The sequence below is a fragment of the Melitaea cinxia genome, chromosome Z, assembly GCF_905220565.1.
Source record: "Melitaea cinxia chromosome Z, ilMelCinx1.1, whole genome shotgun sequence".
Taxonomy (NCBI): Eukaryota; Metazoa; Arthropoda; class Insecta; order Lepidoptera; family Nymphalidae; genus Melitaea; species Melitaea cinxia.
The window spans coordinates 18,707,774-18,724,124 of record NC_059424.1 but is presented as its reverse complement, the minus strand read 5'-3'; the positions used below and the strand labels follow the sequence as shown (position 1 = coordinate 18,724,124).

The window sequence follows — 16,351 nt, the reverse complement described above, 5'->3', positions numbered from 1 at the left end:
TAAGGCTTTAAGGTTCTAGAAAAATGCCTAATGTTCTAACGAAATTCTATATAAGTTATCTTATCACGTCAATACATATCACATAAGTAGCTGACAAATTTTATCTTGGACATCATCTATTGACAAGCTTTAAGATTCGAAGGCATAAAATCTCTCAGCGCTTGAGTCACATCAAGGACTACCTTAATTTTGAATTCACAAGCGAATAGTAATATTTAGCAGATAAAGTCGAGTATGTGAAAAAAAAATAATAATACAATAAGTCGTAACCTGTTGCATTATTTATACATCAAATATATTTGCAAACAACTGGTAAAACAGGCCTTTGAAGTAATAATCGCATAATAGATATTGCATCAAATCGCAAGGCTTCGCATGATCTAAATAGAAATGAGAAATGTGCAAATCATTCGTTGTAAAATATAAATCAGATTATAGGGTGCTGATCTAGTAACAAATGAGTTATTAAAATCTACTACACCAGTAATTGCTCCTATATTAACACACATATTTAACAACATTATAGATACCGAAATTATACCTGAAGACTGGACTAAATCAACAATAATATTATTGCATAAAAAAGGCGACAAAGCAGATATAGGGAATTACAGACCTATTAGTTTGATGTCCAATGTATATAAAGTATTTTCAAAAATAATCCTATCTCGAATCACTTGTACACTCGATGAAAATCAACCAAAAGAACAGGCTGGTTTCCGCAGTAAATATTCAACAATAGATCATATACATGTTCTAAGGCAAATCCTACAAAAGTACAACGAATACAACAAAACATATTACCTGGGATTTGTTGATTACAATAAAGCATTCGACTCCTTAGAACATGATTACATCTGGGAAGCACTGCGTATACACTGGGGATACAGGGCAAGTACATAAAATTACTCCAGAACATATATTCTAAAAGCACAGCTAGAGTTAGACTAGAAACTACAGGAGACGAATTTCCTATAGAGAGAGGGGTTTGTCAAGGGGATCCGATTTCACCCAAGTTGTTTTCAGCGGCACTAGAGATTATATTCAGAAATCTGCAATGGGACCACGAAGGACTGGATATAAATGGTGTAAAGTTAAATCACTTACGGTTTGCAGACGACATAATTTTATTTTCAGAATGCCCAAAACAACTTGAGAAAATGCTACAACAACTGTCAGATCAAAGCGCGATAGCAGGGCTTACAATAAACACAGCGAAAACAAAAATTATGACGAACACCTCACAGTCATATAACATCAGAGTCAATGCACAGGAAATAGAATACGTGGAAGAGTACGTATATCTAGGACAACTCGTAGCCGCAAGAGATACTATGCATAAGGAAACAGATAGAAGAATAGCTAACACATGGAAAAGTTAAATAAATGAAAGACAACACAATATTGTATAGTACTTTTTAATTACTATTTTAAATAAGATAAATAATTAACTAAGCGTCAATACCCGTTGAGTGTATGAGGATACACAAACCATAGTCCATGGCAAACGTATGTATTGGTTATACAAATATTTGCATCGTAACTGTGTGACTGGCACATCAGTTACCGTGACTATTGCGTTAATTCGTCATCTAATAAAAAATAATCTATACAAATAAATAAAATTGGAGTGTTTGTAATATTAAAATAACCGCTTTTTACTAAATGCATATGATTTATACACGATTATCATTGACCTTAATCCGTCTATTGCACACGATTTAGACAGTGTCAGAAAGATACTGTGTTGCCTAGGACACTCTTCAGAAAAACGCAGAGTTTCCTAAGCTCTGCGGCCACCCTCTCGACCTTAGTGGCTAGGCCAACAGGAACGACGAGTCGATACGTGTGGAGCCAGTTCGGCTGCAGGAGTCTTTCGCATTTTAGAGCTATGCCACGAATGCTTGACGGAGATCCCATTCCAGGTTTCAAATGAAGTTTTCCTTCTCCAGGACCCTGATGATTTTGAGGCAGGTTTATCCCTCAGTTGCCTTTTACGACCCCCACGGGAAGAAAGGGTGTGATGGTATTCTACTCGGCCGACACCACACGGCATGATTAACGATACACATACCAAAATAATATTTTTTACAATTTTTGTCTGTTTGTTCCGGCTAATCTCTGAAACGACTGAACCATTTTGTTGGAGTAACTTAGGCAACTTATTTTGTTAAATTCTACGCGGACGAAGTCGTGGGCGCAGCTAGTATGACAATAAAACATGTAAATCAAGTTGTTGCTTGAACAAGTCCTGCTTGAAACGAAATTCCTTTATAAGTATTATCCATAACTTTCTCCAGATCAAAGTTAAATCCATTACTAAGAAAGAGCACGTCAGCAAAATTTTGTATATAAGGAAATTTTGTTTTGCTTCATAGGGGTAGAATTTTTTTTTATCAAAGATCACTAATATTTATATATAATTTTTGAAGTGGAGCGAAAATCTGAAATAAATATTATGTAAATAAATAAGCTCTCAAGTTTTGTTGTGTAAATACCTGTGACGAGTAAGGTAGTAATGTGGCCAGAGCTCCTAGGAAGGTTCAGGGTCGGCGACGCGCTTACGATGCTTATGATGTTGTAAGCGTCTAAGGCTACGATAACCGCTTACCATCATATTGGCCGTATGCTTATTTGCTCACCTAATCTTATAAAAACACAATCAGAATATAGTCTGTAATATACACACACCAAGCTTAGTTTAATTTATTGATTATTCAATAATGTACAGTTTAAATTGTGATAATTTGGAACATTTGGTCGTTGACAGCTTTAGGGGAAGCTTATGCCCAGCAGTGGGCGCCCGTGAGCTGATAATGATGATGATGATGAATTTGGAACAATAATAATTGCTATCGAAATGTGTAATATAATAATATACTTAGTGCTTTGTAGATAGATTAGAGAGATAAATAAAATGTTTGTAAGCTCGATAGGAGTTATTAACTCTTAAGTTAAACTCAAATTACACTTGGAAAATTATTAACGTATATTTAAAAGTAAAGTTTGTTGATTTGTAGTTTTTTTTTTGACGTGACAACGATAAAGGATGACTCATTGTACCGTTACACTCATTGTTCTGTTATGCACATTGTACGCTTACGCCGCATCTATCTCTCTTCCACTCGACTGGCCTATGCGTCCGAGGAGATGTTTTGTTATGACGTTGTTAAGTTAAACTATCGTTCATAAGCCAACTTTGCAGACTACCAATTTTATAAATATAAAATCCGTATTAAAACAATTATGATATATCTAAAAATCACTTAAACTAAAATACTAAAATATATGAAACAACAGTTTCACGCAACTTTTATTATTAACAAAGTAACAGTCTTCATCATCGGTGATTACAAAAACAGAGTAGGACACGATGATGAATCTACGACTGAATGGACGAAAAGTTTGAACATCCAAACGAATTGAATGGAATCCAATCCGGCGTGCCAATTAGAATAGTCCGCTACGGGAAAAGGTTACGGAACTTATTACGATATTACTGTAACTAACGGGACATTCGACTGAAAAAGATTTTTTTTTACAGTATAATTCGGAATTTTATAGTCGTATTTCGTCATGTTAGTATTCTGTTGAACATTTTTTTATATGATATCGTGAAGTAGCAATAAATATATTTATTTTTATTTATTGCACAAGTGAACTTTCGTCAGCACTGTACCATAGCTGTCATCACTGATAATTCAAAAAGTCTATACAAATGTGTTATAAAATATATAACATGAGATATGATCTCAAAAATTTGAGCAGTATGACGAACACACTAAAATTTCAAAGTTGAAAAAATGTTACGATTGAACCTTCAGATGATACCCTTCTTTACGATTTATTTACTGGGAGAATACACAAAGAAATTTTTCTTTTGAACATTTAACGAGGGATATATTTTGTTGAAAATATACACAGAATAATCTTATTAGGTTTGAGAAATGCGAAATGGTTGTCTTAGTTCTCCGATCTTGACTTGTACTTCACTGTCTGTAACTATATTTATGCTTTGTAATATATTTGTGGTGTACAATAAAGTATAAAATAAAAAAATAAAAATAAATAAATCTAAAGCTTATTTCATTCATCATTACATTATTACAGCCTTTACAGTCCACTGCTGGACATAGGCCTCCACAAGTTCACGCCAAAAACAACGTGAACTCATGTGTTTTGCCCATAGTCACCACGCTGGGCAGACGGGTTGGTGACCGCAGTACTGGCTTAGTCGCACCGAAGACGCTGCTGCCCGTCTTCGGCCTGTGTATTTCAAAGCCAGCAGTTGGATGGTTATCCCGCCATCGGTCGACTTCTTAAGTTCCAAGGTGGTTGTGGAACCTTGTTATCCCTTAGTCGCTCTTACGACACCCACGGGAAGAGAGGGGGTGGCTAAATTCTTTAGTGCCGTAGCCACACAGCACTTATTTCATAATAGGAGTTTATTATTTTAAATTTCAAAAAGTTAACTATTTTTTTCCAAAAAAAATTAAAGGAATATATATTATTCACTCATTTTCAGAGACATAAAGTAAAAAAGAGATTTTGTGTTTATAAGGTTACTGAATAAAACTTAAGCTATATTTATTTATGAATAAGGAAAATCTACAAAGCCTTTCATACGTTACTTAGAAGATTAAATAAAAACATCTTTATGCTTACAAAAAAGCTTGTACCAAACATAAAGTAGCCGTCGCGAGGAAGCGTGTCATGTTAATTCTTTTTTATACTCGTAATATCTATTTTATTACAGCGTAATCAATCAAATCAATAATGTATTTATTTATTTGTAATTTCTATTTTCATGTGTTATATTTGTAAACTAGCTGTGTAACTAGCTTAGATTTAAATTAAAGAAAACCAAAAAGTTATGAAAATAAGGAACATTTTTTAATTTTTAATTTGACTACAGACTCTGACAATGAACAAAAGAGTATAATATTCGTGTGTGTGTCAAATACATGGTAGTCTGTGTATTTTTTTTAAATTGATTTAAAATATTTTATGCATAACTAAAAAAAAATATTATCTCTTTCTCTATATAAACTATAAGTGTGCGAAATTTTATACTCCTTCGTGCGCGTAATTTTTGTAAAAAGGGGTTGAAAGTTTTTGCTTCACGTATTAATATATAGATTATCGATTGTATAGAAATACTGGATGACGCATTGGTGTAGCGGTCATAGCACTGGTTTGTGACTGTTGCGCTGGTGATTGCGGATTCGATTCCCGCACACGACAATCCTTTCTATTGGCTACGTGGAACCAAACCGGAGAGGAATTTTTGTCCATATTCGTCCCGAGCGGGATTCGAACCCGCAAACTGTCGGTATTTTAGGACGAAGACGAGTGCTTTCTTCAATAAGTTCGTTCCAATAGGCAGATAAATAAACGCATATACAAACACGTCATACAAGGATTACTATCTAAAATTAAAAATTCACCATACACTTTGAATTAATAACGGAAATACATTCCTGGAGCTATGTACGAGTACTTCAAGCTTTTCTTTGAACCATTTTAGCGATCCTATAGAATATTCAGTTTTATATTATAAGGTAGCACACCTTACTATTTTGGTCTAATAATAATAATAATACTCTTTATTGTACACCATTAAATGAAACAACAAAAACAAAAAATATAATGAAAGATGTACAAAGGCGGCCTTATCGCTGAAAGAGCGATCTCTTCCAGACGCCCTTTGGTTTCACTTATTTTTGCAAGACAGATATTAAAAAAAATTACGTGCGTACAAAATACACATGTCAGAAGTGAAACTTCTTTGGCAAACTAATTAAAAAACTAATTTAAAAAACGAATTGAAAAAAAAACAAAAGCCAACGTCACACGGTGTTCCCAGGCGGTCACCCATCCAAGTGCTGACTGCGCCCGAAGTTGCTTAACTTGATCGGAGGAGGACCGGTGAATTCAACGCGCTATGGAAACATTCGTGACACGTGACGTTTTGTGTAAAAATTTTACCCCACATGCGCCTAAAGAAGTTTCACTTCAAAAATAATTTGTTAATAATTATATGACTTTATAGATTGGTGACAAGTATACTAAATTAATTTAATCTTAAATAATAATAATTAGAGATTATATAGTCGAACGACGAGAGCATGGATGATGAATTTTAGCTGCAGTCTTGTTTATAACGGGAATAACGTGCATCATCAATTCAATCATATATTAATGAATTTTCTTTTGATTCGAAATTTGCTAGATTTGTAGTTTATTTCAGTTTGGAATTAAGCGTTAATATTAGCAACGCGATATAGTGTTCAATTCTCTCGACATGATGCTTCAGCATAAAAGAATAAGAGAAAGAAATAATGTTACTTCAGAAAAAGTTATTTCTAAGGAGTTTTCTTATACATTTTCCGAAGAACAAGCTAAGAGTGCATTGGTAGTTTTATTCTTCTATTCAAACAATTCTAGTAGTAAATTATATAAAATTTCATTCAGAATTTTTATTATTTAAAAACAATTTTACCATATAAAAGCTAAAGTTAGTCGTTTATACGTTTTTTTTTTATTTTAATTTTAATAAAATAGACAACAAAGGCCACGGGCGAAAATGGGCCTGAACTTTACTGTCCGTTACATCATTGAAATATTTATCAATATTCGTTTCAAGTTTTTTCATTCCCAATGGCGAAACGATTCGTTATTTTACCATGGGATAGTAAATTGATTAATAAATTGAAACACTTTTGTTTTCCTGTGTCCTAGTATATTTTTCTGTCCTATAGAAACACTTCAAATGTTGCTAGCTGAGAAAAACGAATTATTGGATTGCCGATTCGTTTCATTTGTCTTTATTTTTAAGGTTTTTTATTATGTACTTATGTTGCACAATAAGAGTATGCAATGCTATCGTGATTTGCAATGGGTATAATGGTTTTATCTAAAAAAAGAGACTAGTATAAAAAAACGACTACCTTTATTTTTTAAGGTGGCAATCAAAGGCGTAAAAACATTAAGTCAGGTGTAAGTCAAGTGTCAAAGCCATTCACTCGTTTTGTTCTCAGCTTGCGGCAGTGAATATTTTTGTGTTTTGTGCATTTCGTTTGATCTTTTGGTTTTCTTTCACGACTTTCGCGTACGTTTAACAACAACAGCACAACAACAACACACAACGACGTTTTTTACATATTAGTTGACAATTCTCGCAGAGGAAGGAACGCCATCCGAGTTTATTATTGTAATTGTGTCTTAGGTAGACGAACAGTAGGTTGCTGTTGCCATTAATGTCCGTAATATGTACGGACCTAGGCTAGGCGGTACCTAGGCTGGGCAAGACATCAAGAAAATCTAATACCACCTGCACAATTTTTTGATAAAGTTCTAATAATTTATGATGATGAATAAATAAATGTTAAAATAATTAACCATTTTTTATTTAACTCTCCCCTTTATTATTGAGAAATGAAAAATAACAAATACATAGATTCAATTGTAATAAACATGATTTATCATTGAACCGTAGGTGTCCATAATCGTGTAATTGTACTTTAATTAACACAAGTACTGAGTGACTATAACGATTTGAGGTTATTTTTTACTAAACAAAGTCATCTTGTAACTTTTTTCTCCCATGAAGGATTTATTCAAAATGTTCTGTATTTGATAAAGGACGATAGTTTCTATAGAATAACACTAAAATCATCAATGTAACGTTCAGGCCCAACTTTCTATGGACGTTCGCCCGCCTCCTTTATATAATAATTTGATAAATACTTAATAAAAATATTTTCGTGATAATGATAATATAGCAACACTGCACTATTTTTTTTTTTTTTTTTTTTTTGAAGTAACAATAGTTTATTAAACATTATACATATTCACAACACACATACTTAAGAACTAAATATTTACAGATAGTTTTGGTATAAATCATGTCCACGTAGAATTGTACCAAGAATGCTGGCAGCATTTCCCCGTTAAATCGCTATGCCGATTCTCTCGGCAAAAAATGCACCAGCCCTAATTACTTATTTGGGAATCAATATTTGTGTGTTATCACTGCGCTTAGAAAAACAACTTACTGCATTGGTAACATTAAATACGTGACGTATTGGTGAAAAAAAAAAAAAAAAAATATTCTCAATTTTAGAATGAAGCTTGGAGCAATGTTATAATATATAGATTTATTTGTGAAAGTATCAAAAATCTTGATTGTACGGAACATGTTTGTTGTAAGATATTTTAAGCGCTAAGAATATTAAACACATTTTCAATGTAGAGTGGCACTCCAAATTTCTGCGAATTCACATTTAATTTAAGATAAATAAACATCAACATGTTTTATTCCGTGTTAGTTAAATATATGTTGTAATTCAGCACTTGATCTTATTTTTATATAATTTTGATTTACATTAATTATAGTAAAAAACGTTCTGAATTTCAAGGTCAAATGGATTCTATCTAGCAAGGACTTTCAATAGTCAAATGATGTGGTTCAAACGCACCTGGAAAACTCACTTAGGGTTGAGATACTGTCTAGATAGAGATACTACTTTTAACTGAATCTGCCATGCAAACGCATCAAATGGCCACTCAATGTAAAATATTTAAATAACCCTCAAAATGTTGTCTTAACCTTACGTATTTATTTCACAGCATACCCTTTTAACCCCTATAACGTCGTGTCGAATTTCAGATAAAAAAAGTTATTTGATTTTTAAATGTATTGTACTGAAATATTTCCAATGAATATCAAACTGTTTTCTTCGCGAATACGGTTTTTTACAAAATTTTATAAGTCAACAGTGAAAGTAATACTGCAATTTCCATGAACCGTCTAAGCGAAGTTGATACAGAAACTTACAAACAGTTTACTTCGACTAGACAGTTCAGACTTTTAACATTCTAAAATTTATTTTTTAAGAATCGTTTTGTTTCATTTAAAATGTAATTCGTGTAACTTTATCATATATAATCTCAAATGTTCTAATGTCAATTTAATCAAGCTTACTAGGAGTTAAACTGAAATATTAAGACGTGTTCGACGTCACATAAGATGACATGCAAAATGTGATCTTGTGAAATTATGCAAACACCGCTTTGTGATCAGTCATAACATAATTATTTTAGACTGTAGAATTAAGGGTCTGTTTCACTACTCCGGAATATATATATATATATATATATATATTGAAATTTTGATTCCTTGTAAACGCACTAGCTGTGCCCGCGACTTTGTCTGCGTGGGATTTAACAAAATAGTTTTTGTTCAGTTCGCAGCGTTATAAAATACAACGTAAACCTGAAATAAAAGTAGCTAAAGTTACTCTTTATTATATCAGATATCTGCCAGTGAAAGTCCCGTCAAAATCGGTCCAGCCGTTTTAGAGATTAGCTGGAACAAGCAGACAGCCAAACAGACAGACAGACAAAAATTATAAAAAAATGTTATTTTGGTAGATGTATCGTGTATATGTACATATTAGTTTAGCAAAAAGCAGTAATTTTAATATAACAAACAGATACTCTAATTTTATTTATTTGTATAGATAATAGTATAGTGTCCGTAGTGCCAGTAAAAACTTAAAAACTTGTAGAAAAACATAAAAAATAAAATAAATATAAAAATAGGAATTAGATAGCTATATGGGGTGGGTCTCTCAGTTATTTGTAATCGTTTTGCGGGACTAAATATTAGACTGTTGGGTGCGTGTGTGTATGTAATTTAAATCTCAACAAAGATAAGGTTCTAACAATTATTATACCTTCGTACAATTATCGCAAATTTCTTAAATGGACATTTACAACTTCATGTTCATGAATCGCGCATAATTACATAATTTATTGATATTAGTTATATTTTTACCTAATTTAATTTTAAAACAACAGATTATATTTTAATTTTTTCTTTATTAATATTGTTTACATGCAACATTTAAAATAAATAAACATGTAAGTTGAAAAAAAAAATTAACAATTCGAGGAATCGAAAGGTTGGCTGAGCATAACTTTTCTAAAAACTTGGAAAATTTGGTTGCCCATTTTGTCCATGAATTCTATCCCAAAGTTTGTTACGATATAATTCCAATTTTTGTCCATAAGTGAGTGCATTAAATCACCTGAAAGAAAGACATTAAATACATATTTAATGAACAGAAAATGTCATTATTTACTATTGTAATACAATTATAAAAACTTTGAAGAAAATTAAATAATAAAATTTTTCGTCGCAAAAAAAATTACTTAACGCGTTTGTACTGATTATGGTTAAGTAAAATTTCTGTGGTTCATCTTTCTGTTTTATTGAAGTAAAACTTCTTTACGCACATTTGAACGAGAGCGTTACGGAAAGTGTGATCAGACGAGACGAACGGATGTTTAGAGGGAGATATAAGCTAGTGAAGATAAAAAAGAGAGTTACTTTTCGAATATTACTGTAGGGGCAACAGAGAGAGGTGCGAGCACACATTTTTTTTCTCTCTTTATGGGAACTAAAGAAGTTTAACTTCAGTCGTGTGGTCTAATGGACACTTGTTTTTTATTTATTTTATTTTGCTTGTCTTTTCCTTCGGGATGTGTTTTTATTTCTACCTCAATTCAATTTTAAAGATCTAGATAATAAAACACGACAGTAAAACAATTTAATGTAAAATTTTTAATTATATGCCAGATCTATTTCATCATATTAGTATCCATTAAGATATTCCATTTAAATAATGCTAACATTAATATTCGTACTAAGATACGATATCAGATTTAAGATATCGATGGATTTCTATTAAAAAGTATTGAACATAGACAAGCTAGTTTTGATAGAAATAACGGTAACGTTGTGATTTTATCATCACCCAGAACTTTTCTTTAATATAGATATAACTTATTTCATATTATTGATATTTGGAATATTTTCCGTTCAGTTTCGAGTTTCCTTCAAAAAAGTTTTTTTTTTTTTTTAAGTTTTATAGTTTGCAACTCTCAATGGAATCATCCAAATTGAGGGCTATAGTATTAATTCAACACATTACAAATACTTTTAAGACACTTTTTTTACACGTTTTCAATTAAAGCGGTCCATTTTTATCAACCGAGAGTATGCAACGTTGAAATCTGTCCATTAATCTACTGATAGTGTTAAGAAAATAAACTTACTCGATTTTTTATCTCCGTAATAAAGATTTGAAAAATCAAACAAAATTTTGTCTCTAATGTTGTACCACATATCAAAGTTCTTCAGTTCCATAAAAGTATGGCCATTCTTTTCCACAAAATCAAAAGGCATGCTTAAACCTATTTGAATGTCCTCTGAAAATCACAAATAAATATATTTATCTTATATATAAAATTTTCGTGCCATAATGCTAGTTACCATACTCCTCCGAAATGGCTGGACTGATTTTAATGAATTTTTTTGTGCATGTTGGGTAGGTCTAAGAGTCGGCCATCATCTATTTTTCATACCTCTAAGTTATAAGATGGTAGGATTAAGGGGTTAATAACATGTATGGCAAAACAACGTTTATGGAATCAGCTGGTTTTGTATAAAATTATCATAAAAAATTTGACTGTAAACTGTTAAGACTCACATTTCTACTTGAGCTGTGACGTGCTCAATAAAATAGTTTTACGTGTAGAATAAGAAAGGTTTTGTTAGAAAATAAGTCACTATTACTTTTTCCTTTTTTTTTTGTAGAACTTACTTATTGGTGCTTCAAGGAATCCTTCTCCACTAATAGGCCTCGAAAAGAGAAATCCCGATGTAAAGTAGTTGTACGTTACGAACAAATCCGTGTGAAAAGTTATTTGAAAATTCTTTGTGACGAAGTTAAAACTGAAAATTAAAATAAGGGAAAATTTTAAATACTAAAATAAAACTAAAATAGAAAAGGGCAATTTTTCTTTAACGTACTAATACTAATATAGTACGTAATAAGCAATAAAAAAGTAAAAAATAAACAACTACTTGCCAGCACTGATATTATAAAAATCTTATTATCTTTAACACAAAATACAAATATACTAAATATACTATGATTTTATAATATAATTATGTAGTTTGTGTTGAAGAAAACAGAATTATTACTTTATGTATTTTTTTTTTTTCTTTTTCTCATAATTGTATAATTGACACTGACAAGTACTGACTATAGTTTCAATGTTGTCATTCCAATATTCGTGTTTTCAATAATTACCTATAATCATCTAATATAGCGTTGTCCATGCCACGAATCTCTATATTTTTTAACTCAAGTACCCATTCATCTTTGTTAACGCTATGGGAATCGAATTTTAAAACACCAAACCGTTGATGTGAAGAATAATTATCGCCAGGAGAAGCGTTTACCGCATCCGCACTGCATTTGTTCATAAAGTTATGATTTCGAAAAAAGCAGTTTAGTGGTACAGCCTCTGTAATCATTTTTGTATATTAATTGTTTTGTTGAAATAAGTAACTTTGAACAATGGTTTTTTGTATTGTTCTTTTTTTTTAGCTTTCAATATAATAGATTGATTATATGACGACGGTGCTCAAAATTTGTTGATCATCCCGACTGGGAAAGTAAGCTTACAAAAGGCCACAACTAAATAATAGTGATTTCGAGTGGTGTTATGTTCCTGCAGTGAGTAGGCAGCTCAAACTTTTAGGGGATGTAACGGGTTAGGGTCTCGAACGCGCTTCCGATGCTTTCGTGTGGTGCGGGCGTTCATAGGATACGATATCCGATTATCAACAGCCGGACCGTACATTTGTTTATCACGTTATTAGTATTAATATGAATATTAATGGTCGTTTGATTGGTAATCAGATTCGCCAGTTCGTTTGTTAGTATCAATAAATAACTAAAATAACTTACCTATAGCAAAGCTGTTCGTAATTGTTACTGCAAAAATTACGAAATATAAAAAAGAACCCATGACTGAAATGTCAGTTTGTCAACTGATCGAATCCTTTTAAATCAGTCTTTTATACGTTTGTACATTCTGGTTTTTCTTTAATTACAAATTGACGGGGATAGTGTAAAAACAAACGTTCGTGACTTTGAAAAGTGTTTATCAACCTGGAGAAGATAAAAAATATTAAACCTTATTTCAATGCACATAAGTACGAAATTTAAACACGAGACAGGCGACATAGCATTATTTGTGTTTGTTTAATTTTGTCATGCTTAAGTTATTTTCTACATTTTCCAATTAGTATCTATTGTTTCATTATTGACGCCAGGATTCCGTATAATATTCATGTTTTAACCTCGTTTGGTAGGTTTCTTTAAAAAATTTTTGTTAATAATAACGACATGGCAATATTAGTTCTTGTTTATTTACTTCTAGAACAACAACAAAATTTAAACCATATTGCAAGTACATTGTACAGTAAAGTCTAAGTGTTATTTTAATAATATAATACATACGATGACGCTCGATTTTTTACAAAATTTATGGGTAAACATTGATAGGATGGAAATATGCCAATAAATGTTAAAAAATTCGAAATTTTTGAATAAGCAACTATTATTATTTTTTAGATATTTCATTAATTATACCACACCATAGGTGACAGACACATGTTCTAAATAACAGCAAGTATGTAAAAACGAAAGTATATTTAATAGCAATATTAGAATGGTATGCCGTCAAAACATGTACTTTTATGCGGGTACATTCTTTTCAAAATGTTGAATATTTTATTTGTTTACAATATATATATATATATATATATATATATATATCTCCTCACGGATCTCGGTTGAGTGCAGACATGTTTGAGTTTTGTTCATTACGATTTTATCAAACAATAACAAATAAATTTAATATAATCGGAAAATATTCATGCGATATGAGGAACGCAGAATTGAATGAAAAAGTAAGCATCAAGGCAACACCTGTGGTGCGCACTATTCAATACAGTGAGTAAACATTAAGCAATATATTGTCTAAGAATAACTTGTTATAATGTAAATGAGACAAAACTAGTGTACAGTGACGGTAAATTAAAAAGAGATAACCCTCTTGTTGAGGATTTTCTTGAAAGAGGTCACACTAAATTGGTCGATTAAGCATTTTGTATGAAATTCTCGCTCATATAACTAGTGAATAAGATCTCTCCTATGCATGCTGTTGTTTTTGTATACTTGAAATTTATTATCACCTGGTGGTCGCTTTATATTATAGATAATATCGTTAAACCGATCTCCGCTGCAATCTAAGAAGATGGGGTCACCATTGCATTATCAATCAGAACCTAATATAACAACTCAAATTGAAAGTGTGTGCCCCAATAAAATAATAACTATCCGCTGTAAATGCAAAAGAACGAATGCCACTGATATCAGTATTATCGATGAAAAATAGAATTACTGTCTATATTAAAGAACCTTCAGGGCGATCAAGTGCGTCATTTCAACTCAATAAATTGTAAAATTGACGAATTATAAAATCAAAATCTGGAATTACAGGCGTTGGTTGAATTTATTTCAGCCAAATATGACGAATTCACAAAAAAAAATTGAACAACTTGAACGGGACAAAAGAGAAGACCGTAATAACATTAAGTTGTTAGAGGGTAAAGTTGAATTTTTGGAGCAAAAATATGAAGTTCATGTGCAGTAATAATTTATTTTTATTTCCTTCTTTTATACACATTTCATTGAATAGATGCCGCAGTCTAGCAGCAGCAGAGCAAAATTAGTTGAGTAATTGGTGTTATATTTGGTCACATATAGGAGTTTTGTATGCCATGTCCGACGCTTGGGTGCACAATATGATATTACACTTACAAGCTCGGGACAATCCACGCGGCCATGGACTATTTCCTATAATAAAGAAAGAGTAAGTATTTTGCGAAGTTTCTCCAGTGTCAGAAGGTTATTTTGGTGGCAATCTATAGAATAAGATAGGAAAGGTTGTAGACTTCGGTAAATAACGTACTTGATAATTTTTTTGGACTCTCTCTAGACGATCTCTATAAATGTTACATTGTAAGGACCAGATAGGACACTCATACTCGAGGACACTTTGAACATAAGAGAAGTAAATAGTTACAATCGCATTCAAATCATCAAAATGCCTACATACGCGCAGAACGAATCCCAGATTTTAACTTTTTGCGTGATTGTTGAGGCATGAAGCGAATATGTCATTTTATTATCAACACCAAGGTCCCTTATGTGGTTAGTTCGCTCAATTACTATACCATCAAAATAATAGAAGAAACTTACAGGATTCACTCTACGCATGAACGTTATGTATTAGCAATTTTAAACGTTGACTTTTATCTTATTGTGCTCGTAGTACGCATAAAATGTCTAAATCTATGTAATAAAGTAATTAAAAATGTAATAAAGAAATATTAATATGAAACACAATTTTCTAAATTTTCAGGTAATTATAAAATGACATGAAAGCTCATCAAAGAGGCTAATAATCTTACTAAGTGTCCTAAATTAACGAGCTCACTTAAAAATCTCAACGAATCTCTTGATGATGGTAACACATATTTTGCTTCTGTTAGTGAAAATCAGGCCAGTAAAATTTTAGAAAAACTAAAAACTACAGACATACTTAACTTTTAGGTTGCTAAAGTGAAATCTCTCAGTAACCAATCTAATTCTTATTGTATGCTTCCTACTGATCCTTTAGAAATTTGTAACATAATAAGTGGTCTCAAAAGGGACAGTATACCCGGGTAGAATGGTATTTCTCGCAGATTATTAAAGTTATGTAAAGATATCCTAGCTGAGCCTATAGCTCATCTCTGTAACTTAAGCTTTGAGACGGATATCTTCCCTAAGATATTCAATATTGCTATAATAATAGGATTATACTTATTATTATTATATTAGGCTTACGATCAGCAGTCTGTGAGCTGATATGATGACATGATGACATATATTGATGAGATTACAAGATTAGCATTGCCACTTTGTAAAACTCAGTTTGCCTAAAGACATTACGTATTAGTATTTAGTATTTATTTTTAGTAACTAATTGGCTTAAACAACAAGACTATGAAAATATTGTAAATCTATTCGTACAACACAATAAAATAATAGCTCAAACTTACTCCAAATCACAGAATAATGCGGACACACATTTATATACTTATACGCACAAATATACATACACATAGACAAACAAATACGCACAAACACACATACCCACACAACACAATCACAATTAAACACATACTGATGAAAAGATTTTTTACCATACGTTAATAATTGTCACCCTTTTTTTTCACTTTTAACCACTGCAGTCACCAACCCGCTCGCCCAGCGTGGTGTCTATGGGAAAAACACGTGAGTTCACGCCATTTTTTGCGCAAAATTGCTGAATCATATGTCCAGCAGTGGACTGCGAAAGGCTGAAGCGATTTTTTTTT

General features: G+C 31.8%; 1 protein-coding gene across 1 annotated transcript; it reads right to left on the bottom strand.

The window, feature by feature from the left end:
• Positions 1-9,876: 9,876 nt before the first annotated feature.
• On the bottom strand, positions 9,877-13,015 carry LOC123668727. The gene is made up of 5 exons (XM_045602423.1): positions 12,828-13,015; positions 12,165-12,381; positions 11,673-11,803; positions 11,125-11,277; positions 9,877-10,094 (listed from the first exon to the last, which is right to left on the bottom strand). Exons 1-5 carry the CDS (start codon positions 12,886-12,888, stop codon positions 9,946-9,948), a joined length of 711 nt encoding a protein of 236 aa, XP_045458379.1. The 5' UTR covers positions 12,889-13,015; the 3' UTR covers positions 9,877-9,945.
• Positions 13,016-16,351: the final 3,336 nt, after the last annotated feature.

What these genes read in the sequence shown, in the direction of transcription:
- LOC123668727 (XM_045602423.1), bottom strand. Translation starts at nt 12,888, where the DNA reads ATGGGTTCTTTTTTATATTTCGTAATTTTTGCAGTAACAATTACGAAC. An exon ending in TACGAACAGCTTTGCTATAG is followed by an intron (nt 12,382 to 12,827) that starts GTAAGTTATTTT and finishes AAATGATTACAG; the next exon opens with AGGCTGTACCACTAAACTGC. An exon ending in GCTATATTAGATGATTATAG is followed by an intron (nt 11,804 to 12,164) that starts GTAATTATTGAA and finishes TTTAATTTTCAG; the next exon opens with TTTTAACTTCGTCACAAAGA.